Below are 26,634 nucleotides of genomic sequence, written 5' to 3'. Positions count from 1 at the left end.
CTGCCCCACACAGAGTCCCCGGGCGCTGGACACTGCCCCACACAGAGTCCCCGGACTCTGGACACTGCCCCACACAGAGTCCCCGGGCGCTGGACACTGCCCCACACAGAGTCCCCGGACTCTGGACACTGCCCCACACAGAGTCCCCGGGCGCTGGACACTGCCCCACACAGAGTCCCCGGGCGCTGGACACTGCCCCACACAGAGTCCCCGGGCGCTGGACACTGCCCCACACAGAGTCCCCGGGCGCTGGACACTGCCCCCCTGGAGTCCCCGGGCGCTGGACACTGCCCCACACAGAGTCCCCGGGTGCTGGACACTGCCCCACACAGAGTCCCCGGGTGCTGGACACTGCCCCACACAGAGTCCCCGGGTGCTGGACACTGCCCTCCTGAAGTCCCCGGGCGCTGGACACTGCCCCACACAGAGTCCCCGGGCGCTGGACACTGCCCCACACAGAGTCCCTGGGCGCTGGACACTGCCCCACACAGAGTCCCCGGGCACTGGACACTGCCCCACACAGAGTCCCCGGACTCTGGACACTGCCCCACACAGAGTCCCCGGGCGCTGGACACTGCCCCACACAGAGTCCCCGGGCGCTGGACACTGCCCCCCTGGAGTCCCCGGGCGCTGGACACTGCCCCACACAGAGTCCCCGGGCGCTGGATGCTGGCCCCCCGCTCTGAAGAGGTGCAGTGATGGACAGCCCGGGGCAGGCCCCCTGGTTGGAAGCAGGTGGTGTGTGCAGTGGTCCTCCCTGTGGCAGAGCTGCAGGACTCGAGGGGGCCCTGGGGACCCCGTGGGTCTGAGCGGGGTCCCGGCGCCCCCGCCCCACTTCCTGCTCCAGGCCCCCCCACTCCTGTTTCTGCTTGGTTTTCCTGGTGCTCTCTGCCGTGCACTCTCCGTGGAGTGAGGGCCACAGGGGTCTGGGCGGAGAGGACGTCACAGGTGCATGTGTGCACGTGTGTGAGCGTGTGTGTGCTGAGTGTCGTGTGGCCGAGCAGTGTTGCAGGCGCATGCATGTGCCGGGTGAGTGGGGACAAGGTGTTCAGCAGAGGCTGGGGGAGACGCTGCCCCGTCCCCAGTGGCCGTCGTGAGGGAGTGCAGGGACCCTGGGGAGTGCCTGAGTGGGGCCCCGGGACCCCTGCCCGTCAGTCGGGGCAGGAAGACCACGTGAGACCTCCTCCTAGACCCTGTGAGCATTCAGCCTGTGATTGCTTTGTTTTAATGATTTATTATGTGAAAGCTGGGGAGGCAGGCAGGCAGACGTTTCCCATCCACTGCTCACGCCCCAGATGGTCACAATGGCTGTGTCTGGCCCAGGCCAAAGCCAGGAGCCAGGAGCTCCACCCTGGTCTTCCATGTGGGTGCAGGGGCCCAAGCACTTGGGTTATCTCATCCTCTGCTTTCCCAGGCCATTAGGAGGGAGCTCCAGCTCGCGCCCATGGCTGCTGGTGTCGCAGGCAGTTGCTTTACCCGCTGCGCCACAGCGCCAGCCCCTGGAATTACTTTGAAGTTAAGATGTTTCAGAAATTGGAGTCCGGAGGTAGGCCGTGTGGCACTGCGGATCAAGTCGTCACACCCCGTGTTGGAGCGCCAGTTCAAGTCCTGCTACTTTGCGTCTGATCCATTCTTGCTAATGCTCCTGGGAGGCACTGGATGGTGGCCCCAAAATCCTGGGGCTCCACCACCCGTGTGGGAGGCCTGGGGGAGCTCCTGGCTCCTGGCTCAGGTCTGGCCCAGCCCTGGCCCAGCCCTGGCTGTTGAGGCGTCTGGGGAGGGAGCCAGTGGAGGGAAGAGCTTCCTCTCTGTCCCTCTGTGAAAAACTGCAACCTGCTGTCGGCCGCGGTGCTCTTAGAGGTGTGTCTTCGTCACCCAGGACGCCTCACCTGGAAACCCTCGGTTCTGGGTTTGATGTCTGGTGCTTGAGAAGGGGGTCACCTGCTTGGCTCTTATTTGTTTACTTTTTACTATTCTGAACGCAGAGTTACAGAGAGAGAGGTCTTCCGTCCGTTGGTTCACTCCCTAAAAGGCTGCAAAGGCCAAGGCTTGGCCATTCCAAAGCCAGGAGCCAGGAGCTGGGTGTCCCGCGTGGGTGCCGGGGCCCAAGCACTTGGCCTGTCACGTGCTGCCTTCCCGGGTCATTAGCAGGGAGCTGGGTCAGAAGTGGAGCAGCTGGGTCTCCAGCCGGTACCCACGTGGGATGCTGGCATCTCAGGCTGCGGCTTTATCCACCGCGCCACAGCGCCGGCCCCTGCCTGGCTCTTAATTTAGAGAGCTGCGTGAGCTGTCCGCGTGCCCGCAGCCGGGAGCCGTGGTTCTGTGGCAGAGCCGTGAGCAGAGGGCTGGAGTCCTTTCCAGAACTTGTGTCACGCCGGCATTGGCTCCGGTGAGTGTGTGTTCTTGTGTTCCCACGGATGGTTCTCTAACGGGTCGGGCCTTGGGCAGGTCCTGGGTGTTTCTGGCCACTTCTGCTCATGAGTCACCTCCCCTCGCTGGTGGAGGCCAGCGGCGCCGTGACCGCGCCACACCAAGGGTCTCACTGGGGTGCTTGTCAGACGTGGAACTGGAGCCCACGCCTCCTGTGGCTGCCACGTCCTGGCCAAGCCCAGGCTGAGGTGTGCAGGAGGGGTCCCGGTGTGCTGGACCCTTCTTTGGGGTCAGGGTGAGGGAGCAGAATCTGGGGTGTGTGGGGACCTGAGCTGCAGGTGTCCTGCAGACGCCCCAGGCCCCGGGCCCGGCTCTGGCTCCAGCGCTGCATCTTGGTCTTGGGAGAGAATCCCGGCTGTCAGTACGGCCTCAGCAGTCTGCCCGCACCCTGCTCCCTGGGAGGTGGGGGAAGTGGGGCCTCTGCCCGCACCCTGCTTCCTGGGAGGTGGGGGAGGTGGGGCCTCTGCCCGCACCCTGCTCCCTGGGAGGTGGGGCCTCTGCCCGCACCCCTGGGAGGTGAGGGAGGAGCCCGCTCCAGGAGGTGATGGGAAGGCAGCTCATCTGCTCCTCGCTGAGTAGAAGTGACAGGGACCCCGGCACAGTGGCTGCGGCTTATGTCTGGGTATCGGCTTGAGCTGTCCAGGGACGCTCTGCTGGGCCCCTCGGCCAGTGACTGCCCTGACGAGGATTAGCCGCCTGTCCCTGAGCGGTCTCTCATGGTGCAGCCTGCAGGGCTCGGGGATCAGGTTGCTGACGTCGGCCCGCGGTGTGGCCTCTGTGTCCCCCTGAGTGCGCTGTGCTGATGAATGAGTGAGTTTGCTGGATTCTGGGTGCGATGTTTAGTAGCTGTTTGAGAGATGCAGGGCTTTAGAAATAAAAATTATTCTAAGTTTTGTTTTTGAAAGGCAGAATAAGAGAGAGAAGCAGACCTTCAGGCCACCCCACCGGTCACTCTCTGAATGGCCGAGCTGGGCCAGGCCAGAGCCAGGAGCTTCCTCCGGGTCTCCCAGGCTGGCGCAGGGGCCCAAGCCTTTGGGTCGTTAGAGGGAGCTGGATCGGAAGTGGAGCAGCCGGGACTTGAACTGGTGCCTGTGTGGGATGTTGGCGCTGTGTGCCGCCGTGCCAGCCCCTTGTTTGAGAACTTGGCTGACACGGATGTTGCACACTGAGATTGCAGCAGGGAGGTACAGCGGGGCCCCCCCCGAGGGGAGCAGGACTCGGGGTGCAGCTGGGCTTCCCCTCAAGGGAGCAGGACTCGGGGTGCAGCAGGCCCCCCTGAAGGGAGCAGGGCTTGGGGTGCAGTGGGGCCCCCCTGAAGGGAGCAGGGCTCGGGGTGCAGCAGGGCCCCCCTGAAGGGAGCAGGGCTCGGGGTGCAGTGGGGCCCCCCTGAAGGGAGCAGGGCTCGGGGTGCAGTGGGGCCCCCAAGGGGAGCAGGACTCGGGGTGCAGCGGGGCCCCCCTGAAGGGAGCAGGACTCGGGGTGCAGCGGGGCCCCCTGAAGGGAGCAGGGCTCGGGGTGCAGCGGGGCCCCCTGAAGGGAGCAGGGCTCGGGGTGCAGCGGGGCCCCTCAAGGGGAGCAGGGCTTGGGGTGCAGCGGGGCCCCCCTGAGGGGAGCAGGGCTCGGGTTTGTGGCACAACTGAAATCCCCCACAGCTTCCTCCTGGGGCTGCAGTGTGCACACCGAAGCTCCCTGCACCTCAGGATCGCGCCGCGTTTCCCGGGGGTGGCTTCAGCTCAGTAGTTAAGGAAGAGACCGAGGCAGGTGCGCGCGCGCACACACACATGCACACACGCATGCATGCGCACACACATGCACACGTAGACAGAGGGAGCTGGGCCACTCCCCGTGAAACACCTGCTCCATGTAAATAGTTTCTTAAAATTTAGTTTTGTGGCAGAGAAATTCATCATTTATTCCTAATACATATATTTTTAAAAATTTATTTAGCTGAAAGGCAGAGTTACAGAGAGGCAGAGACAGAGGTCTTCCATCCGCTGGTTCACTTCCCAGATAGCCACAACGGCCGGAGCTGCACCAATCTGAAGCCAGGAGCCAGCAGCTTCTTCCCGGTCTCCCACTCAGGTGCAGGGGCCCAAGGACTGGGACGTCTCTGCTGCTTTCCCAGGCACAGCACTTGTTTCGTCTTCTAGGCGCGTTGGCGGGGAGCTGGATCGGAAGTGGAGTGGCAGGATCTTGAGCTGGCGCTGCAGGCGGCAGCTTAACCCGCTCTGCCGCAGCGCCAGCCCAAACTTCGTATTTTTCGCCATATATTACCAGTCTGTATTTCCTTTGGCACATAGCTGTATTTTCCCCTTTACCTGCATAGGATTTTAATGTGTTTTAGTGGCCATTTAGCTACTGTCAAATGATTTGGTGTTACAATCCGAGGGTATTTTGGCAGTAAATGTTGCTGGATTTTTCTCGATGTGTCTGGCTTTGAGTGCAGTCAGCATCGGGTTTCTGAATTAACGGAGAGTGAAGTCTCGCTGCAGACAGCGCCTTGCAGTGTGCGCTGGCAGGCACGGTCTCATCACGTGGAAGTTTTTTATTTAGGTCTTAAGGAAATGTAATGGTTGCATTTAATTTTGAGGTGACGCTGGAGTCTGTAGTGTAAGGATGATCTGGGAAGTGCAGTGCGGAATGTTGCTCCTCGTTGAAACAGTGTGTCTGCTTAGGGAGGCCAGAGCCTCTCCCCCTCTCCCTCTGGTCAGTAGTGAGCCTGGGCAGCCCTAGCTGTGGTCCAGCGCCCCAGGCCATGGCTACTTAGTAGTTCTTCAGCCCTGACCTTAACACAGCTTTGGAGCTAATTATAAACCAGTTTTTTTTTTTTTTTTTTTAAGATTTATTTATTTTATTTGGAAGAGTTACACAGACACAGAGAAGGAGAGGCAGAGAGAGAGAGGACTTCCATCCACTGTGTGAACCAGTCCTATAGAAGAGAGAGCACTCTCCTTTGTTAACAACATGCAAAGGGCCTGGTGCCGCCATCCCAGATAGGCACTGGTTCGAGTCCCGACTGCTGCTCTTCCGACCCAGCTCTCTCCTATGGCCTGGGAGAGCAGTGGAAGAAGACCCAAGTCCTTGGGCACCTGCACCCACTTGGGAGACTTGGAGGAAGCTCCTGGCTTTGGATCGGTGCCGCTCCAGCCATTGTGGCCATTTGGGGAGTGAACCAGCAGAAGGAAGACCTCTCTCTCTCTCTCTCTCTCTGTAACTCTACCTCTTGAATAAATAAATAAAATCTGTTTTTAAAAAACAATATGGGCCGGCGCCGCGGCTCAATAGGCTAATCCTCCGCCTAGCGGCGCCGGCACACCGGGTTCTAGTCCCGGTCGGGGCGCCGGATTCTGTCCCGGTTGCCCCTCTTCCAGGCCAGCCCTCTGCTGTGGCCAGGGAGTGCAGTGGAGGATGGCCCAGGTGCTTGGGCCCTGCACCCCATGGGAGACCAGGAAAAGCACCTGGCTCCTGGCTCCTGCCATCGGATCAGCGCGGTGCGCCGGCCGCAGCGTGCTGGCCGCGGCGGCCATTGGAGGGTGAACCAATGGCAAAAGGAAGACCTTTCTCTCTGTCTCTCTCTCTCACTGTCCACTCTGCCTGTCAAAAAAAAAAAAAAAAAAAAAAACAATATGTACAAATAATGCCATGTGTGTGCTGGAGTGTGGGCACCACAGTCACAGGATCCAGCGCTGTCTCTCTTGGTACTGTTTTGTTTCTTCTTCCTCTTCCTCTATTTCTTTATTTGAGGTGGAGTTAGAACGAGAGAGGTGCCTCACAGCAGCCCATGGACTCGACTGGACCCAGCAGCTGCTGTCCAGCCACCAGACAGGCATCCGTCCCACAGGACTGCCCGGGGTCAAGGGTGGTAGTCAGGATGCTGCCTGGGCTGCCCCCGCCCTGTGTCCGGGTGCCTGGGGTTTGAGTCCAGGCTGTGCTCTCAAAGTGGAGTGGCCAGAACTCCATCACGGGCACTCTGACACAGGATGTGGACATCCCAAGTGGTGGCATTGCGTGTGGTACACAGCGCCCGCCCGTGCCTTCCTCGTGCTTGGTGTTGTGCTGGGGCCGCTTGCTGTGCCCTCCAGGGAGCCTGGGAACACTGCTTCCCCAGCAGTGCCCGCGGCACACAGGGCCCTGAACCTGCTCCAGGCCTCCCAGATGGGTGGCAGAGCCCCGAATTGGAGCCAAGGTGTGCATCAGTGGGAAGCCACGTCAAGGGCAGAACTGGGCCCCAGACCCAGGCACCGCGGTTGGAATGCGGGTGTTGGAGCACTGCCGTCTCAGCCGAGAGCCGCAGCCGCCCTCTGCGGCGCGGCCTGCCCCGGTTGGGTCTGGCTGTGACAGCTGAGGCGTCCCCAGTTTACGTGTCAGCTTTGAGTGCATGCAGCCGATTCCCTGCTGCTGTCCAGGGTGGCCCCTGTGGACCTGATGCATCTTGGTCTGTTCAGGGCTGCAGCTGATTCTGGTTGTTGGTCGCTTTGGCCTTGGCTGTGGGGAAGACGGAGTCTTCAGGGGAAGCCGTGCTGAGCCACAAATGAGCAAGCACAGCCGCCGGCTGCCGGCAGAGGCCTCGTGGTGGTGGCCGAGTGGCGGCCAGGGGCCCGTGTCGCCTACACGTCTGCCCCGCTCCTGACCAAGGCCCAGCAGGACACCCACCCACTCTGCTAGGGTCCCTTTGTAACACATCGCGGGGCACATAACTGCTCCAGTGGCGAGGGAGCCCACTGCGTCCAGTGCGGCGACGTCATATGAGCAGTTGCTCTGGCGACACCGGTGCTCCCTGAGATGCGCGTGTGCCTCGGCGGCTGGCAGGCCGGGCACCGGCTGCAGTGAGTACGTTCTCGCTCTGTCCCCGGGGTCTGAGCTGACCCCCATCGGGAACACCACGGCGTTGGCATTAGTGGAACTGCTTCCTGGTCTCAGGGCATTAAGCTCACAAACCCAGCCATTGCTCTGGCTTCTTGCTGGAGTTGTCTGCAGACCCTGGCCCCAGCAGCCTCCTGTGAGGAGAGGGGAACAGGTGTTCGCGGTGGCAGAGAAGTCTGTGCTGTGACCCTGAAGTCATCCACTCTGCCTCTGGGACCCTGTGTGGCTCCCAGGGCCTATGGAGAACTCGCCATGGCCCTTGAGGGAGGGTCAAGGGCCATCTTTGTCTAGTGTCGCTCCCAGAAGCCCCAGCCTCAGACCTGGACTGTGGTGGGATGCATGGGGCTGCAGTTACCTGGTGGAAGCAGGGTTTGGTGAGTTGTATTGAGGCCTTGCACTAGTGATCGTGTCGGAGCTTACAGGTGTGGGGTGTGCCTCTCCTGTCTCCTAAAGGGTTGCTCTGGGTTCTCGAGTGGGAGGGGTGGATGGGCAGGGCAGCGGGTCCGGGCAGGGCAGCTGGCGTGGAACAGGGCAGCAGGTCCGGAGGCTTTGCCCAGCGCCCCTGTGTGTGGTGTCTGAACCGTTGGGCCCCTGGTGTTGTGAAACGGGCAGCTGTCGCTGGTCTCTGAGAACGCAGCCTGCGGAAGCAGGTTTCCTCACCGCCTTGCCCCACGGCGCTGGCGCCCGCCTTCCTGCGCCCAGCCAGAACGCTCACGCCCACGGTGGCCGTGGAGGGAGAGCTGTCAGAGGGGTCGTCCTATCGCAAGCCAAACGCTGGTTAGCAAGCGCTGCAGCAGTGTGAGAACAGTCGCCCACCGACATCTCCACAGCTGGGCTGGTTTCTTTTCCTGTGACGAGTGGCACAGTGCGCAGCTTTTAACAGTGGGAGCTGGCGGGAGCCAGTGGCCGCCTGGCCGTCCGCAGGTACGCACTTAGTGTGGACTGACGTCCTCTTATGTCCGTTTGTGTCCTCAATCCAGGTGCATAGCAGTGTGTGTCATAGGCCATCCTTGGGGCCAGTGCCGTGGTGTAGTGGGCTAAGCCTCCGCCTGCACTGCCGGCATCCCATATAGGCACTGGTTCCAGTCCCAGCTGCTTCACTTCTGATCCAGCTCCCTGCTAATGTTCCTGGGAAAGCAGCCAAGGATGGCCCAAGGGCTTGGGCCTCTGCACCCATGAGGGAGACGTGGAAGAAGCTCCTGGCTTGAGATTGGCCCAGTTGTGGCTGTTACAGCTAGAAGGAAGATCTCTTTCTCTCTCTCTCTCTCTCTCTCTCTCTCTCTCTCTCTCTGCCTCTGCCTCTCAAATAAATAAATAAATCTTTTAAAAAATAGATTATCGTAGGTGATTTGACTTGGTTCAGTCCTACAGGGCTCGTTCACGTTGCCAAGTCGCCACAATCTCAGTAATGGCTGACAGCAGGGAAACCTGCCGGGTCGTCTTCTTGATAATTAATTCTTGTTCTGCTTGTTGGTGGGTTAGCAGTTTTATGAACCAGTCCATTTCTCCGTTAGAATCTGGGAATTAAGCTCATCAGGAACCTGCACTTGGCACAGTTCTCTCCAGGAATCTCCTTGCAGACAGCTTATCGGCTTACGGCTGCCGGGGAGAGCCAGCTCCCGTCCGAGTGGCCGCTCCTGCGTGGCTGTGTGGACGCCGAAGAGAGTTCCTTGTCATGATGGAATGCACAGGGGAGTTTGGTTATTTCTGTCGCAAACAGCGCTCGAAGGTGGCTGCAGCCACAGCCGACGGCCGTGCAGGCATGGAGCCGATGCTTTCCGTGCTCTGAGCGCCTCGAGCCCGCCCGGGTAGCAGGTCATCCCCAAGAGGGCGGCCTTCGATGTGTTCTCAGGGCCAGGAGGGGCCTTCACTTGGAAGGTGGTTTGGGGAGTTTGTCGCAGGCGTGGGCTTTAAACACTTGATCAGAATGGGCTCGTAGGTAGCTGTGAAGGTCACTCGTTGAGCCGGAGAGCTATTAGAGGCAGCGCCGTGTGTAGCTTAGCTCCTTTAGTGAAGAGGACCGGGTCCCCAGTGCTCACCCCTCCCCCAAGTTCTTGCTCTGCTGTGGGCCGGGGCTCCAGGAGCCCTGCCGGAGCACAGGGACCAAGTCCCGGCTCTGGCCACGTGGTTTGTGTGTGTGTTTTTAAAAAATTTATTTATTTATTTGAAAGAGTTACACAGAGAGAGAAGGAGAGGCAGGGAGAGGGAGAGGGAGAGGTCTTCCATCTGCTGGTTCACTCTCTAGTTGGCCGCGACAGCCAGAGCTGTGCCAATCTGAAGCCAGGAGCTTCTTCTGGGTCTCCCATGTGGGTGCAGGGGCCCAAGGACTTGGACCATCTTCTTCTGCTTTCCTGGGCCACAGCAGAGAGCTGGATCGGAAGTGGAGCAGCCGGGACTAGAACCCGGTGCCTGTGTGGGCTGCTGTCGGCTTTGCACTAATGCCCTTCTATCTCTGCCGGCTGGGGCACAGGAAACCGTTCTCACAGGCTCCTCCTCCGTCAGCCTCGCAGGGCCTTCTTGTCCCTCAGTTCTGTCCTGTGTTGTCCTCTGTTCGTTTGGAGTCACCAGGCATCTTGCTTTTTCCCCTAAACAAAGCAGCCCACAGCCTAATGACTTTCCCCGCCTGCCTGTCCACTGTGCGGTGTGTTGGCCTTTGGTTGCCGGTACTCATTAGCGTCCACGCCCCTCGTGGCCCTGGTTTCCGAGGAACGCTAGGAAGCCGTGGTGAAGCGGCTGTGTCCTGAGCGGTTGTTACTGCCCTGGTCCAGCGGGGCTCCTGAGGGGAGCTTCTCCAGGCTCAGACTTCCGGGCTTCGCTGTCTGGGAAATTGCTGGTGTGTGAAAGTTACGGCCCTGTACTTCTGAAGGGAGGGCTGGTCTCGGTAGACAGCCTGGAGGCACAGTGGTCGCGGTCTGGAAGTTTGCAGGTGCGGAGCAGTGGGAAGGAGAGGATCTGAAATGCCCCAAGTGGTGGGATGCTTTCCATCTGGTTTTTGCTAGTTTGTTTTTGAGGCAGGGTGCCGGAGGGAGCGCCCATCTGCTGGTTCGTGCCAGATGCCCCCAGGCAGTTGTGCTGGGCTGTGCAGAAGCCGGGAACCCAGAACTCCGTCTGCGTCTCCCCTGGGGGTGGCAGGGACCCAAGCTCTGGAGTCAGCTGCTGCCTGCACACGAGCGGGAACTCGACCCAGGCCCTCATGGCTGCAGCGAGACGTCTGCCGTGGTGTGTGTCCCTCCCGTGGCGCTGGACGAACTCGGCAAAGCTGCTTGATAGGAAGGAATGGAAAGTCGTTCACAGTTGAGGTCAGCAGCTTTACAAAGGGGCTGGCGCTGTGGCCTAGCGGTAAAGCCACCGCCTGCAGTGCCAGCATCCCGGCTGCTCCACTTCCGATCCAGCTCCCTGCCGATGGCCTGGGGAAGCCGTGGAGGACGGCCCAAGTGCCTGGGCCCCTGCACTGATGGGGGTGACCCAGAAGAGGCTGCTGACTCCTGGCTTTGGATCGGCGCAGCTCCAGCTGTTGCGGCCATCTGGAGAGTGAGCCGGCTGACGGAAGAAGTCCTCCCCCCCCCCCCCCCCCGTAACTCTGCCTTGCAAATAAAATAAATAAATCCTTAAAAAAACCAAAATAACCTCTTTAAAAAATATAAAAGCTTTATAAGCCACCTGACAGGAAATCTTGTTCTGTTGGCCAGAAAAATAATTTGGACTCAGATATCTTTTTTTTTTTTTTTTAATCTTTTTTTGAGAGGCAGAGAGAGAGGTCGTCCATCCTTTGGTTCACTCCCCAGATGCCCACAACGGCCGAGGCTGAGACAGGGCCCCCTCGGCCGAGCCCTCGCCTGCTGCCCCCAGGCACTCTGACCAGTGACACCATCCCCCGTGGCAGGTTGCTGAAGGCTCCTGGGGGTCTGCTTCAGACCCCACTTCTGACGCCACACTGTTGAAAAGGAAACGTTCAGGCAGATTAAATTCAGCCGTGTATTTGAACAAAGCCGTGACTCATGATCCGCACCCAGAATCAGCAGAAGCTGAGAGCTCCACCCAGGACGGGAAGAGGAAGTGACGTGCAGGCTTGGCCAGCTCGCTCAGCGTCTGGCTGTCCACCTCACCTGGATGCGTCCGAGCCGCCTGCGGTCTGATTGGCTGAGACTGTGTTACTTGTCGAGTTAGGCTGTCACTTGTCTACAGATTAAATTAGGTTGGAGTTTCCTGTGTGTGGAGGTGGATTGAGGCCAGTTTTTTTTTTTTTTTAAGACTCATTTATTTATTTGAAAGGCAGAGTCACAGGAAGCACTTCCCTTTGTTGGTTCACTCCCCAAATGGCAGTCATGGCCCCACACTGGGTCAGGCCCAAGCACTTGGGTCATCTGCTGCTGCTTTCCCAGGCCATCAGCAGGGAGCTGGGTTGGAAGTGGAGCAGCCAGGACTGGACCTGGCGCCCATGTGGGATGCAGCTTCACCCGCTACACCACAGTGCCAGCCCCATCCAGGCCAGATTTTAACAGTAGGATAAAGTGCATGTGCCCTAAATGCCTGCCCGTGGCGATGGTTCCCTAAACTGTAGCAGTTACCCAAGGTTCTGTCACCACGGGGTTGGCCCCTGTCTTATGGTTGGCTGATCGAGTAAGGTGCACTTACTCTTGGTTACATAGCAGGGTAGATGCAATCTTTTTTTTTTTTAATTTTAATTATTTTCATTTTATTTTAAGGCAGAGGCAGATAGCTTCCATTCACTGCTTCACTCCCCAGATCCCTAACAGCCAGGGCTGGGCCAGGCTCCCGTGGGTAGCAGAGATCCAAGTACTGGAGCCACTACTGGTCACCTCGCAGGTTGCAGATTAGCAGGAAGCAGGATCAGAAGTGAGGAGCCCAGGCCGGCGCCGCGGCTCACTAGGCTAATCCTCCGCCTGCGGCGCCGGCACCCCGGGTTCTAGTCCCGGTTGGGGCGCCGGATTCTGTCCCGGTTGCTCCTCTTCCAGTCCAGCTCTCTGCTGTGGCCCGGGAGTGCAGTGGAGGATGGCCCAAGTGCTTGGGTCCTGCACCTACATGGGACACCAGGAGAAGCACCTGGCTCCTGGCTTTGGATCAACGCGGTGCGCCAGCCGCAGCGGCCATGGGGTGTGTGTGTGTGTGTGAACCAATGGCAAAGGAAGACCTTTCTCTCTGTCTCTTTCTGTCCACTCTGCCTGTCAAAAAAAAAAAAAAAAAAAAAAGGGAGGAGCCAGGACACAAGGAGGCGCTCCAGTGTGGGCTATCCCAGGTGCACCTTGCACAGTCCCTGGAGGGATCTTTTGATTTGTAATTCCAAAGGCTCCCATGTTGCCAGCACTGAGCTCTCTGCAGGGCGGGCTTTTCCCAAAAGCCACTGGGAGGCGGTGCTGGGGGCTGGTGCTGGCCTTCCCAGTTGGCCATGCAGCAGACGCCAGCGCCTGGAGTGCCTGGGTTGGACGCCTGCCTCCCGGTAGCACCTGCCTCCCGGTGGCCCAGACCCGTGGAGGCACCGGGCAGTGGCCAAGGACCTTGTTAACTGTAGGAGACTCATAGCACCCGAATCCTCAATTTCCAGTAACAAATTCATACAAATGCGTCCGACGGCCCTCCCACACCGTGTGGCGGAGTGTCCGCCTGCCACCTTTGCCCTGTTCCGTGACACTGACTGATGGGTGACACAGCTCGGCCGTGGCTCTGCCCCCTGCAGGTGCCCGTGCGCTCAGGTTCTGAGACGTGCGTGACGTGCTGTGGCTCTCGGAAGCCTCCGGAGCTTTCTCACCGGCTGAGCCGTGCTCGGCTGTGCTGGTTCTTCCTGGGATCTGCGTCTCGGATGTTGTGTGTGGTGCGTGTGGAGCTGAGTCCTGTCCTGGTTCCTCCTGTGGGGAGAGAGCTGCCCGGCGCTGCCCCGTCCCCCGTGTGCCCCTCGCCGTGTGCACAGCGATGGTCTCGGTCCGGGGAGGAGCGTGGTGCCACTGTGCACGCTGGCTCCTGAGTGGCGTCTTCTCGGGGCAGGTGCTGGAGCCACAGCGCCTGTGCACTGCGGACTGCAGCTTCCTGTGTGCAGCTGGTCCGGCCCCGCAGGCACTGTTCCTGTGTGGACTCTGAACCCTGAAGGCAGATTGTTAGTCCTGCCTCATACGGAAATGCGAGGAATACTTCGAAGTTCCTGGAGAATGGAAGTGGAGATAAGTCTGTCTTGGTGCAGACATTTTGGAGTCAGTGCATCATTTTCTCACAACGTGAGCTTCTCACGAACTTGGTGAAACCTGCTCTTCAGGGGCTGCTGGGTTGTGAGGTGAGAAACGCTAGCAGGGCCCCGGGCGTCTGTGGTCCTGCGGCTCAGGACAGGCACCTCCCTCCCTCCCCCTCCCTCCCCCTCCCTCCCTCCCCCCTCCCTCTCCCTCCCTCCCTGCCCCTCTCCCTCCCTCCCCCCTCCCTCTCCCTCCCTCTCCTTCCCCCTCCCTCTCCCTCCCTCTCCTCCCTCCCCCTCTCCCTCCCTCTCCTTCCCCCTCCCTCTCCCTCTCCTTCCCCCTCCCTCTCCTTCTCCCTCTCCTTCCCCCTCCCTCTCCCTCTCCTTCCCCCTCCCTCTCCTTCTCCCTCTCCCTCCCTCTCCCTCCCTCTCCTTCCCCCTCCCTCTCCTTCTCCGTCTCCCTCCCTCTCCCTCCCTCCCTCCCCCTCTCCCTCCCCCTCCCTCTCCTTCCCCCTCCCTCTCCTTCTCCCTCCCTCTCCTTCTCGCTCCCTCTCCCTCCCTCCCCCTCTCCCTCCATCTCCCTCTCCCTCCCTCCCCCTTTCCCTCCCTCCCCCTCCCTCCCCCTTTCCCGCCCTCTCCCTCCCTCTCTCCCCCTTCCTCTCCCTCCCCCTCCCTCCCTCTCTCCCTCTCTCTCTCTCTCTCTCTCTCTCTCTTCTCCCTCTCGCCCTCTCTTGCTTTCGCTCTCTCTCGCTCTGGAGGTGGGCTTGTCCTGCTTTTGCTGTGGTCTCTAATGCTGCCTGCGTGGTTCGAGAGAGAGAAGTCTTCATCCACTGGTTCACTCCTCAGATGGCCACAATGGCCAGGGTGAAGCCAGAAGCCGAAACTCCATCTGGATCTCCCATGTGGGTGCAGGGTCCAAGTTCTAGGACCATCTTTCATTGCCTTCCTAGGCCATTAGCTGGGAGCAGGATTGGAAGTGGAGCAGCCGGGACTCGAACCAGCGCCCACATGGGATGCTGGTGCCCAGATGGGGCCGGCCCAGTAATGCCATCTGTATTTCATTTTTAGTGTTTTTGTTTTTACGAAGTTTTCCTTGCACAGACAGGGCCTAGGGTTACGAGGCAGCGTGGCAGCAGGCTGCCCAGCTCCCCCGGCTGCTCCTGGGCTGCTTCCCGGCACCTGGGGCAGCACCACGGCGCCTTTGCACCTTCAGATGACTCCAGATAGGTCTGTCTTGCACTGTCACCAGTGCACGTCACCCCCATCCCCTAACTGAATGTCGCGCTTCCTCGGGGCTCCTCCCTCCCTGCTGTTCCCTCCCTGCACTTGCTCCTCACCCCAGGTTCCTTTTATTGAAAGGCAGAGCGAGGGCGAGAGAGAGAGCACGCGATACCCTCCGCCTTCTGGACACTCTCCAGATGGCCCCATCGTCCAGGAGTGGATCAGGTTGAACCCAGGAGCCTCGAACTCCATCCGGGTCTCCCACTTGGGCCGTCTTCTGCTGCCTTCCCAGGCACGTTAGCAGGGTGCTGGATCTGCTGTGCCATGGCACCGGCACCACCCCCGGATTCCTGTTAGCCTCTGTCTTCCCTTCTGTCCACTGCGGGCTGAGTTATCCCTGTGGCCTGCAGCTTCTGTCTGAGCCCTCCCACTTCTGCCCCTGGCCAGGCAGTGGCTCTTGGGGCCACCAATCTAGCCGCTGTCCTGGAATGGCCCTGGGGGTGGGTAGAGGGAAGCCTGAGACCCTCAGGTCAGCCAGGCCCGGCCTCATGGGAGTCCCAGGACCACCTCCGGGATCCCTGGGAGGGGCTCCTCTTGCTCTTGTGTTTGTCGTGGAGTAGTGTTATCTGATGTGAACCTTCAGAGGTTTTTGAGTGAAGGACACTGAAAATGGGGTGAAATACACAGCTTTGGGGGCCGGTGCTGTGGCGCAGCGGGTTAACACCCTGCCCTGCAGTGCCGGCATCCCATGTGGGCACCAGTTTGAGACCTGGCTGCTCCACTTCCGATCCAGCTCTCTGCTGTGGCCTGGGAAAGCAGTAGAAGATGGCCCAAGTCCTTGGGCCTCTGCACCCATGTGGGAAGACCTGAAGGAAGCTCCTGACTCCTGGCTTCGGAGCGGCACAGCTCCGGCCGTTGCAGCCAACTGGGAGTGAACCAGCGGATGGAAGACCGACCTCCCTCCCTCCCTCTCTCTCTCTCTCTCTCTCTCTTTCAAATAAATTAAAAAGAAAAGAAAGAAAGGAAAAGAAAAGAAAAGAAAAGAAATAAATACACAGCTCTGGCTGCTCAGATTCTCTGTGGATGACCAGAAGGGGCAGGGCAACACCGTGGCACCTTGACTTAAACCCCACTGCCTGCAACACCGGCGTCCCATATCAGAGAGCCAGTTCTAGTCCTGCCTCTCCGCTCCCAGCCCGGCTCCCTGCTGGTGCACCTGGGAAAGCAGCAGAAGATGGCCCAAGTGCTTGGGACCTTGCATCCACGTGGGAGACTGGGAAGAAGCTCCTGGCTCCTGGCTTTAGCCTGACCCAGCCCTGGCCTTCGTGGCCACTGGGGAGTGAACCAGCGGATGGAAGACCTCTCTCTGTCTCTACTTCTAACTCTGCCTTTCAAATAAACAATCCTTTTTTTTTTTTTAAGTCTTTAATCTGTAGTTAATAAGAAGTAAGAAATTGGCTAACAGGTGTAGACTGATTCTCTTCAGGGTGAGCTCCCGGAGAGTGGCAGTGCTGAGTGCTGATCTGGCCCCCAGGCATGAAAGCGTTCATTGCGGCATCTGGAGGGCTGAGGGCCTGGGAGTGCACAGGGCTTCTCCCGCAGACCAGCGGCGCTGTGCCGTAAGTCAGATGAGTGACGTGGCCCGGTGCAGAGCTGGCCAAGTGCAGCTGCTTCAGCACCAGGAGTGAGCTCTGTGGCAAGGTCCTGGAGCAGCGGGGTAAGATCTCTCTCTCCCTCTGTCTCTCTGACTGCCTGTCAAGGAAATAAATACATACCTAAATCTTTTTTAAAAATCGTGGGAGAGGCCGGCGCTGCGGATCACTAGGCTAATCCTCCGCCTGTGGTGCCGGCACGCCGGGTTCTAGTCCTGGTCGGGGCACCGGATTCTGTCCTGGTTGCTCCTCTTCCAGTCCAGCTCTCTGCTGTGGCCCAGGAGTGCAGTGGAGGATGGCCCAAGTGCTTGGGTCCTGCACCCACATGGAAGACCAGGAGAAGCACCCGGCTCCTGCCTTCGGATCAGCGTGATGCGCCGGCCGCGGTGGCCATTGGAGGGTGAACCAATGGCAAAGGAAAACCTTTCTCTCTCTCTCTGTCCACTCTGCCTGTCAAAAAAAAAATCTTGGGAGACAGATCTTCCATCTACCAGTTCCCTCCCCCAAATGACCGCAATAGCTGGAGCTGGGCCAGGCCAAAGCCAGGAGCCTGGAGCCCCATCCAGGCCTCCCACGCGGGTGCAGGGACACAAACACTCGGGCCGTCTTCCACTGGCTTCCCAGGTGCATTAGCAGGGAGCTGGGTCAGAATGGGAGCAGCCGGGACTCCAGCCGGCTCTCATGGGGTGCCGGCACGGCAGATGGCAGCCACACCACAGCGCTGGGCCAGGAAGTAAATCTTTAAAGACCAGAAACAAAGCAGTGGGAGGAAAACCTGCTCTCTCGGCAGTGTGCAGCCTGGCTCTGCCTCGCTTAGGGCACACAGCTGGAGCTCTCAGAGCTGGGGCTCAAAGTCATCGTCTCCTAAGGCTTGGGGGTGCTCAGCCGACCTGGCTGAGGCCAGGAGATCACGCCCTGGGGGGTGGGCTCACGTCTGTGGTCCAGGGGAGCCCGTTGGTGCTCAGCTGCCACAACCCCTGCACCCACGTGGGAGACTCGGACAAAGCTCCTGGCTTCGGCCTGGCCCAGCCCCCGCCGTTGCAGCCGTCTGAGGCGTGAACCAGTGGGTAGAGGCTCTTTTCCCTTTCTCTGTAGCTCCTTCTAAGTAAATACATAAATCTCTGATGATGATAATGGGTGGGCATTCTGGGCAGCCTAGGGGGCCCGCGTCCAAATCAGCCCTGGGGGCAGCACACGAGGGCTCAGGTCCTCAGGTCCCTGTTGCCCCCACCAGGAGCTCCTGGCTGTGGCAGGCATTTGGAGACTGAGCCAGAAGATGGAGGATTCCTGTCAGTCTCTCTCTGTCTCTGCCACTCTGCCTTTCAGTTGAATAAATAAAACTAAAATAAAGCCTTTGTTTAAAAGAAAGAAAAAAATCAGGTAAGAATGTTCTAGAAGTGGAGCTGTGCTGTGCTTTGACTGTGTACCCTGGAGTCTTAAGTGCCCTCTGCGTGGGCCCTTGGATGGCGACTGTTGGATGAGAGCTGCGTCCCCAGGTGGAGACCCAGGCCCCTGTCCCAGTGTGGTGGGGGTGGGAGTCACCAGCATTTGGTGTAGACTAACCCTCCATATGGGCGCCAGGTTGAGTTCCGGCTGCTCCATGTCTGATCCAGCTTGGGAAAGCAGGAAGGCCCAGGTCCTTGGGCCCCTGCACCCGCATGGGAGACCCTGAAGAAGCTCCTGGCTTCCGATCAGCTCAGCACCGGTTGCAGGAGTGAACCAGTGGGTGGAAGACCTTGCTCTGTATCGCCCTCTCTCTGTAACTTTGCATTTTGAATAAATAAATCTAAAAAAAAAAAAAAAACAGGTATTTTTAAAAATCTTAAGTAGATAACCTTTGGAATTGGCTTCTTTCTGCTCAGTGTAGTTTGTTTTCTTTTTTGGTTTTAAGATTTATTTACTTGAAAGGCAGAGTTAGAGAAGGAGAAGCCAGAGAGAGAGCTTTCGCTGATTCATTCCCCAGTTGGGGCTGGACCAGGCTGGAACCAGGAGCCAGGGGCTTCTTCAGGTCTCCCACGTGGGTGCAGGGTTCCAAGCACTTGGGCCGTCTTCCACTGCCTTCCCAGGAGCATTAGCAGGGAGCCAGACTGGAAGTGGAGCGGCTGGGACCCAGATGTGTACCACGTGGACACGGGCAGTGCAGGCAGTGACTTCACCACCGTGCCTTGGCGCTGGCCCCAGCGGTGTGGTGTTGTGGAGACTCCTCGGGAGCTCCTCCTGCTCTGTTTGTTCCGGTGGTTTCCCACTGTGTGTGCACCTGTGGTTTTTAAGCTGTCACGTGTGGCGGGGAACCTGATCCCCATTTGAGGTGGCTCCTGATGAAGCTGCCGTGAGTGTGTGCGTGCAGGTACTGTCTGGATGTGTGCTGCGTCCGGCGGCAGCTGGCGTTCCAGAATTCCTTTTTGCCACCACCCTCCCTCTCCCCCAGCCCAGGCAGCCACAGCCCTGCCTTTTAAGGCTGTGGATACATTTGTGTTTTGTACAGTTCAGGTCTGGCCTCTTTCTTTTTCATCTCTCTCTCTTTTTTTTTTTTTTTTTTTTTAATCATTTATTTGCGAGAGTGCCGATCTGTGGCAGCTGGTACTGGGCCGGGGCCAAAGCTGGGAGCCAGGAATGCGGTCCAGAGCTCCTGTGTGTGCCAGGAACCCGATGGCTCCCTAGGTCTGCATGAGCAGGAAGCCAGAGTCGGAACTGGAGGCTGGCGCGGAGCCCGGGCCCTGGGATTATGGGGTGCAGGCGTCTCCACCCACGGCCCTGCCCCGGTCGGGCCTCGGCGATGCTGGCAGCCTGCCCTGTGCGTCGGGCTGTTTCCCCTGTTGCTGAGCCGTGGCCTCTTCACCGGCTGATGCCATCTCCAGTTTTGGCTCTCAGGTGTGCAGCTGCTCTGATGCATTGGTGCGGCCATGTTTCTGTTCCCTGCAGGTGTCGGTGCCTAGTGCGGGCCATGTGCTAGTGCGTGTCTTGTCTGTTTAACCTTCGAGGCGTGCCACTCTGCAGATTTGTGCAGCTGGACGGCTGCTGGCCCTGGTGCGGCCCCGGCAGCGGGTTCCCTTTGTCTGCAGCCACCTGGCTGCTTGGCAGCTGCTGCAGTGGGAGAGGCTGAGTGGTCCTGGGTGCGGTGGCAGCTGTGTCACTCCTGGCTCTGCCTCCATGCCCGGCCTCTGCTTGCCAGCATCTGGCAGTGAGCCGGCAGGCAGGAGCCTCTGGTCTGCCTCTCTGCCTTCCAGAGAAGCAAAATAAGGAAATCTGTGAGCTTCTAAAACGTTTGAAACGGGCCCATTTCTGGTGTGGGAAAAGCTGGAATGACGTGAGCCAAAGCCCAGACACCACGTACTGCCCTCAGCACAGGACCGGCGGCGGCCGAGCCACAGCGCTTGGTGCAGAGCTGGAGGGTGAGGCCATCCCTGGCGAGGGCTGCTGTGGACCAGTGGAGAAGGCCGTGAAGGAGCTCGGCGAGCTGAGCGGGGCGGCCAGAGGTCACGGCCAGGCAGACCCTCAGGGCGGCCGCAGGGACCTCGCCCCGCGAGGCCGGGCCAGTGCACCTTGAAACTGGTGGTCTCGGGCCGGTGCTGTGGCGCAGCGGGTTAACGCCCTGGCCTGAAGCGCCAGCATCTGGTTTGAGACCCGGCTACTCCACTTCCAGTCCAGCTCCCTGCTGTGGCCTGGGAAAGCAGTAGAGGATGGCCAAGTCCTTGGGCCCTGCATCTGCGTGGGAGACCTGAAGAAGCTCCTGATTCTTTGGCTTTGGATCAGCGCAGCTCTGGCCGTTGTGGCCAGTTGGGGAGTGAACCATTGGATAGAGGACCTTTCTCTGCCTCTCCTCTCTCTGTGTAACTCTTTCAGATAAATAAATTTTAAAAAGAAAAAAGGAACTCTGGTGGTCCAGGGGCTGGCACTGTGGTGTAGTGGGCTACGCTGCTGCCTACAGTCCCGGCATCCCACATGGGTGCCAGTTTGAGTCCCCGCTGCTCCATTCCTGACCCAGCTCCCTGCTAATGCACCTGGCAGAGCAGTGGAGGATGGTCCAGGTGCTTGGCCCCTGCACCCACCTGGGAGATCTGGAAGAAGTTCCTGGCTTCTGGCTTCGGTTCAGCCCAGCTCTGGCAGATGGAAGACCTCTGTCTGTCTGTCTGTCTGTCTCTGCCTTCCTGTAACTGTGCCTTTCAAATAAATGAGTCTTAAAAAAAAAAGGGCAGAAGAAACCCTTGCGGTCCGGCAAGGCACATCGGTGAACACAGGCTGTAGTGTGCTCACACAGGAGCAGTGAGCGGGTCATGGGGACGGGGATCACGGGCAAACCCAGTTCCTCTTCCACGGTGACCTGCCGAGCCGGGGCCCGAGTGTCGTCTGGAGAGTGACATGGCCTCCTGCGCCCTCACTGGTGCTCCTCCCTCCGAACACCACCTTGTTAGTTTTTTTTGATAAACGTTTATTTATGTATTTATTTATTTGAAAGGCAGAGTGACAGAGGGAGGGAGAGAATCTCAAATGGCCACAACAACCAGATCTGGGCCAGGCCAGAGCCAGAAGCCAGGAGCCCTGTCCAGGTCCCCCATGTGGGTGCAGGGGCCCGAGCACTTGGACCTCTGCTGTCTTCCCAGGCCACAGCAGCGACTCCGACCTCTCCAAGGGGGATTCTGGTATCGGAAGCATCACCTTGACCCCCTAGGCCACAGTCTGAGGAGGACGTCCCCCTGGGCTTCTGCCGCCCCAGACGGACGCCAGTTGTGAGTGACAGCAGCAGGGCTACTGAGAAGCCTGGCCCAGCCCAGGATGCGGCCGAGGGGAGGGGGAGGGGCGCTGGCCGGGCACCAGGGGGCTGCAGACCTTTCCCCTGGCCGGGGCTGAGGATGACAGGGGAGGGGGCTCCTCAGCTGCTTCCTGGGGCCAGGGAGGAGGTGCCGGGCAGGACAGAGGACGCCCTCACAGTCTGCTTGGGGAGAGTCTGGGAATGCCCACTTCCCCTGGAACTGCGGGGGTTGGGGAGGTGCCTGCTAACAGCCACCACTGAGAAACTGGGACCCGTTGGACAGGATGCCCTCTCCCTGGTCCCAGTGTGCCCACAGCTGCCCCTTCCCTGCCCAGGGCTCTTGGACCTGCGCGTCCTGCTGGTGTCACTGGATCCTGCCAACTTCAGTTTGCTGGTTTGGTTTTGTTTGTTAAAGATTTATATTTCAAAGGCAGAGTTAGAGAGAGGTCTCCCGTCCTCTGGTTCACTCCCCAAATGGCTGCAACGGCTGGGGCTGGGCCAGGCTGAAGCCGGGAGACAGGAGCTTCCTCCAGGTCTCCCACGCAGGTGCAGGGGCCCAAGCATCTGGGCCATTGATGCTCTGCTGCTTTCCCAGGCCACAGCAGAGAGCTGGATCAGAAGTGGAGCAGCGGGACTCAGACCGGCGCCCATGTGGGATGCGGGCACTGCAGGCGCAGCCTCACCCGCCATGCCACAGCGCTGCCGTTCGCTCGTGTTATTCAGGACTTCGCGTGTGCGTCAGGGATCTGGGGTCTTTATCAAGTCTCAACTTCACAACTGTGCTGGCTCCAAAACAGGTGGCAGATTTCCCTCTGATCCAGCTTCCTGCTGGAACACAGCCTGGAGCAGAGGGTGAGGGCCCAGCACAGAGCCCCTGCTACCCTCACGGGGTCCAGGTGGGGCTCCCGGCTGCGCCCGGCCCAGCTCTGCCTGTTGTGGCCTTTGGGGAGTGACCCGTTTCTCGCCTGTGCACATACTCACATGCTCGCTCTGCCTTTCCAATAAATAAAAATGAACAAGTAAACCATAGTGGGAAGTAAAGCCAGTTAGGATCTTTTAGTTACTGTAACTTATTTGAAAGGCAGTGTGACAGAGATCTGTCCGCTGGCTCACTCCGCACACAGCCACAACGGCCAGGGCTGGGCCAGGCTGCAGCCCGGAGCCAGGAGCCCCATCCTGGTCCCCCATGCCAGTGCAGGGGCTGGCACTGGAGCCATCACCGCGCCTCCCAGGCCGTGAGCAGGGGTGGGGCAGGATTCCATCTTAGGCACTTAGATGCAGCAGGTGGGCGTCCCAGGTGCTGGTTTTTCTTTCTTCTTTCTATGTAGGTTGATTGATTTGTTTGTTTGAAAGGCAGAGTTAGAGGGAGATTGTCACCTGCCGGCCGTGTCGCCGTCTCAACTCTGTCTCTGCTTCATCCTGTGTCAACTTTGGTGAATTTTAGTTTCCGGGGTGTTGGTTCCTTTCATTGACATTGTGTGGTGTTTGCCGTGGGCTGGTCACGGTGCTCGCGGCTGTGTGGTGTTTGCCGTGGGCTGGTCACGGTGCTCGCGGCTGTGTGGTGTTTGCCGTGGGCTGGTCACGGTGCTCGCGGCTGTGTGGTGTTTGCCGTGGGCTGGTCACGGTGCTCGCGGCTGTGTGGTGTTTGCCGTGGGCTGGGTCACGGTGCTCGCGGCTGTGTGGTGTTTGCCGTGGGCTGGTCACGGTGCTCGCGGTTGTGTGGTGTTTGCCGTGGGCTGGGTCACGGTGCTCGCGGCTGTGTGGTGTTTGCCGTGGGCTGGGTCACGGTGCTCGCGGCTGTGTGGTGTTTGCCGTGGGCTGGGTCACGGTGCTCGCGGCTGTGTGGTGTTTGCCGTGGGCTGGGTCACGGTGCTCGCGGCTGTGTGGTGTTTGCCGTGGGCTGGGTCACGGTGCTCGCGGCTGTGTGGTGTTTGCCGTGGGCTGGTCACGGTGCTCGCGGCTGTGTGGTGTTTGCCGTGGGCTGGTCACGGTGCTCGCGGCTGTGTGGTGTTTGCCGTGGGCGCCATGGTTCACGGTGCTCACGTTCTTCCCAGAGTGGCTCTGGAGCAGTGACCCCTCGTGCCTCGACTGCTGTGCTTTCTTGGTCGGAGTGAGCAGGAAAAGCAGCCGAGTTCCTCCCATGCCGTCAGCAGCCACGCCAAACCTGACGGGCAGTTCTGGCGCCAGGCCAGCAGTGTCCTCTGGTTCAGCTCGTGCCAGCCAGAGAGCCCTGCTCTGCCTCCCACGTCTGTGCCGGCCACAGCCGCGGTCGCTTTGCTGTGCAGATAAGAAGCCGGGGCCCCAGATGCCTTGTTGGGGTTGGGGTGGCTCACGGCCTCCAAACTCCTGTGCCGGCTCCTCGCAGGAGAGCTTGGTCCCCAGGGCCACCCTGGGGTGCACGCCACCTGCCCATGGGAGTGCTCTGCAGTCCCAGCCCTGTCCACTCTGCGGAGGTGGGGGCGGGGCTGCACGTGCAACCCTGGCTGCGCGGTTCCCCTGGCGATGGCCCCTGTGCCATGGTGCCATGTGGGACGTCCTCTGTCCATCTCGCCCAAACCCGCTGTGCCAGCCAGGGGGCCGCCAGGCTGCCAGGGTCCGTGGGAAGAGCCCCAGCCCACCTCTGTCTCCTGTGTGTCCTGTGCACCCTTGGGCCCTGACTGGCTTCTGCGCATCTATGAGAAGACGGGCCGGAGACCTTGATGGGCACGGACAGGAGCCACTGCCGACGGCTCTGCCAGGCCCCTTGGCCCTCTGTCTCCATCCCAGGCTCACCAGAACACCTTGCGTTTGCCCTGGCCCCTTCTGGAGGCTGGAGGGGGTGCCGTGAGGGCATCGGTCACTAGGGCCTCACGCGGGCCCCGTCTTGACTGCCCTGGTGATCTGCGGTGTCCACTGAAGAGGGTGTCGCCCATGGCCCTGGCGCCCTGACGTTGGTGTGAGCACGGCCGGCACTGCCTTTCGGGGCAGCAGTTCCGGTGTTGTCTGGGCAGCTTCTGAGAAGGGCCAGGGGTACAGTGGCACCTCACATCCTCGTCCCACCCTGTTTGTGGTTTTGAGTCCTTGGGGCCACAAGCTGTTTGCTGTGAGCCTGTGCGGGCCCTGGGTGCTAGGAGGGTGCCCAGGCTGGGGGGCTCTGGGGTCCAGGGCGCCTCACAGGGAGATGCGGCTGCATTGTGCCCAAGGCCTGTGTGGAGCCCTGAGGACTGACACTACGCCAGCGTCGTCCCCTCCTGCCCCCGCTTATCCCCCGCCTGTGGCTTTGCTACTCACATGGGACTCCTCTCTTACCTCCACTAAAAACCCTTCAATGCAGGTTTATTTTAAAAAAAAATTTATTAGGCAGAGAGAGAGACCGACAGACATGGGTCTTTCATCCACTGCCTCCCTCCCCAGATGGCCACAGACAGGCAGGGATGGGCCAGGCTGAAGCCAGGAGCCAGGAGCTTCTTCCGGGTCTCCCACGGGGCTGTGGGGATTCAGGATCCTGGGCCATGAGCAGGCAGCCGGGCCTTGCACGGGTGCCACGTGGGCGCGGCCAGCTCGCGATTGAGCCCTGAGCTGCTCTCTCTGCTGCTTCCCTGCAGCCTTGCATGCTGCCTCCGTCCGCGGGGTGGCCGAGCCTCGCCCCTTCGTGCTCTGGTGTGCAGCTTGGGGGGCGCGGGGCAGGGCAGCCTCCAGCAGCTGTCTCACGGGGCCCCGCCTCGTCTCCCCTCGCAGACGAGCCTACCATGGCAGACCAGAGGCAGCGATCCCTGTCCACGTCTGGGGAGTCGCTGTACCATGTGCTCGGGCTGGACAAGAATGCGACCTCAGACGACATCAAGAAGTCCTACCGGTAAGAGGCCGGCGTGGGCCCGGCGTGTCTGCCAGCCGCCCCTGCCCCACAGGCCCCCAGGGTCGGCGCCCATCCAGAGGCCTCTGTCACGGGGCCTTGGCCTGCCTGAGTGACACAGGCTGACGGGCTCTGCCCTGCTGTGGCCTCTGTTTGAGACACAGGTCACTCTGTGACCCAGGGGGCAGTTGTCGCTGTCCAGGTGGCTCAGGGAGGCACCTGCGTCTCAGGGCTTCAGGGTTTTGGACGCTGTCCCCAGCACTTCCCTGAGCAGATGGGCAGGTCACTGGCCGGGATGCTAGGGTCAGCGGTGGGAAGTTCCTGACCCTCGCACTGTGCACAGCCCCCCCCCATCCCCGCCCAAGACTCTTGTGGACGGAGCGGGGTGGGTGTCCTGCCTTGACATGTGCAGAGCGCAGTGTAGACCCCGTGTCTGGGAGCTGGGAAGCCAGGTGGTGCCAGGCCACCACTTTTCCCGGGACCCTCCAGTGAGGCCGAGGTAGAGGCAGGAAGTGGTTCTGGTTTGCAGGAAGCTCGCCTTGAAATATCACCCTGACAAGAACCCCGATAACCCCGAGGCTGCAGACAAGTTCAAGGAGATCAACAACGCGCACGCCATCCTGACGGACGCGACCAAGAGGAACATCTACGACAAGTACGGCTCGCTCGGGCTCTACGTGGCTGAGCAGTTTGGCGAAGAGAACGTCAACACGTACTTCGTGCTGTCCAGCTGGTGGGCCAAGGTGAGGGGCAGGGGGCCGGGGGCCGGCTCCAGGAGTGGACAGAGGGGCAGGCAGCCGGGGAGGGGGGTGCGCTCTGCGAATGGACGGAGGGGCAGGTGGCTGGGGGTGGGGGTGGCTCCACCTGTGAAGAGATGGGCAGTGGTCAGGGGCCAGCTCTGCCTGTGGACAGAGGAGACCTGAGATCTGGAGTGTGTGTGTGTCCTGCGGCCTGGACGTCCGTCACGCACGAGGACGGAGCCGCGTCTCCCCGGCTCTGCCCGCCCCGCCCGTCCTCACCGCGGCCGCGTCTCCCCGGCTGTCTGCCCGTCCTCACCGCGGCCACGTCTCCCCGGCTGCCCGCCCCGTCCTCAGCGCAGCCGCATCTCCCGGCTGTCTGCCCGTCCTCACCGCGGCCACGTCTCCCCGGCTGCCCGCCCCGTCCTCAGCGCAGCCGCATCTCCCGGCTGTCTGCCCGTCCTCACTGCGGCCGCGTCTCCGCAGGCGCTGTTTGTCTTCTGCGGGCTGCTTACCTGCTGCTACTGCTGCTGCTGCCTGTGCTGCTGCTTCAACTGCTGCTGCGGGCGCTGCAAGCCCAAGGCCCCCGAGGGCGAGGAGACCGAGTTCTACGTGTCGCCCGAGGACCTGGAGGCCCAGCTGCAGTCTGACGAGCGGGGTGAGTGCCCGGCCCAGTGCCCGAGTGAGCGAGGGGTGGCGGCGGCACTGGCCCTGAACAGTGTCAACCTGTCTTGTCAAACAGGAGGGCACTGACACGGTGCCGCGGGTGTGTGTGGCGGCAGCTGGCACTGTTGAGGTGTGAACCAGGAGCCCGGAGGTAACACCAGGTGCAGGGCGCCGTCCCGCCCTGAACTGCCGTAGGCTAGATCCAGGGACGAGCGGGCGGCTCAGGCAGGCGGGCAGGGCGAGGGCCGTGCTGGGGGCGGGCGAGCAGCCTCTGCCTCGGAGCCGTGTCTGAGTGGGCGACCAGG

At 60.4% G+C, this 26,634-nt stretch overlaps 1 protein-coding gene across 4 annotated transcripts in view; it reads left to right on the top strand.

Moving 5' to 3' along the window:
- The window catches only part of DNAJC5 (DnaJ heat shock protein family (Hsp40) member C5), a 29,599-nt gene that overhangs the window by 1,646 nt on the left and 1,319 nt on the right, over positions 1–26,634 (top strand). The window contains exons 1-5 of one of the 4 annotated variants that reach the window (XR_016215681.1): positions 13,406–13,576; positions 24,812–24,929; positions 25,456–25,669; positions 26,150–26,321; positions 26,406–26,480. Coding sequence is in view for 2 of the 4 variants with exons in the window: in XM_089306895.1 (XP_089163021.1) it covers positions 24,823–24,929; positions 25,456–25,669; positions 26,150–26,321 (493 nt within the window). In the remaining 2 variants the exon portion in view is untranslated. Of the gene's footprint in view, positions 1–11,526; positions 13,577–24,811; positions 24,930–25,455; positions 25,670–26,149; positions 26,322–26,405; positions 26,481–26,634 lie in introns of those variants that run through there. The other 3 variants (XR_016215680.1, XM_089306896.1, XM_089306895.1) reach the window with 3 other exon arrangements.

Source organism: Oryctolagus cuniculus, chromosome 11 (assembly GCF_051225735.1).
Source record: "Oryctolagus cuniculus isolate XC-2025 breed Fujian yellow rabbit chromosome 11, ASM5122573v1, whole genome shotgun sequence".
NCBI lineage: Eukaryota > Metazoa > Chordata > Mammalia > Lagomorpha > Leporidae > Oryctolagus > Oryctolagus cuniculus.
The sequence above is the reverse complement of the archived record's forward strand: the minus strand, read 5'-3'. Positions and strand labels throughout refer to the sequence as shown.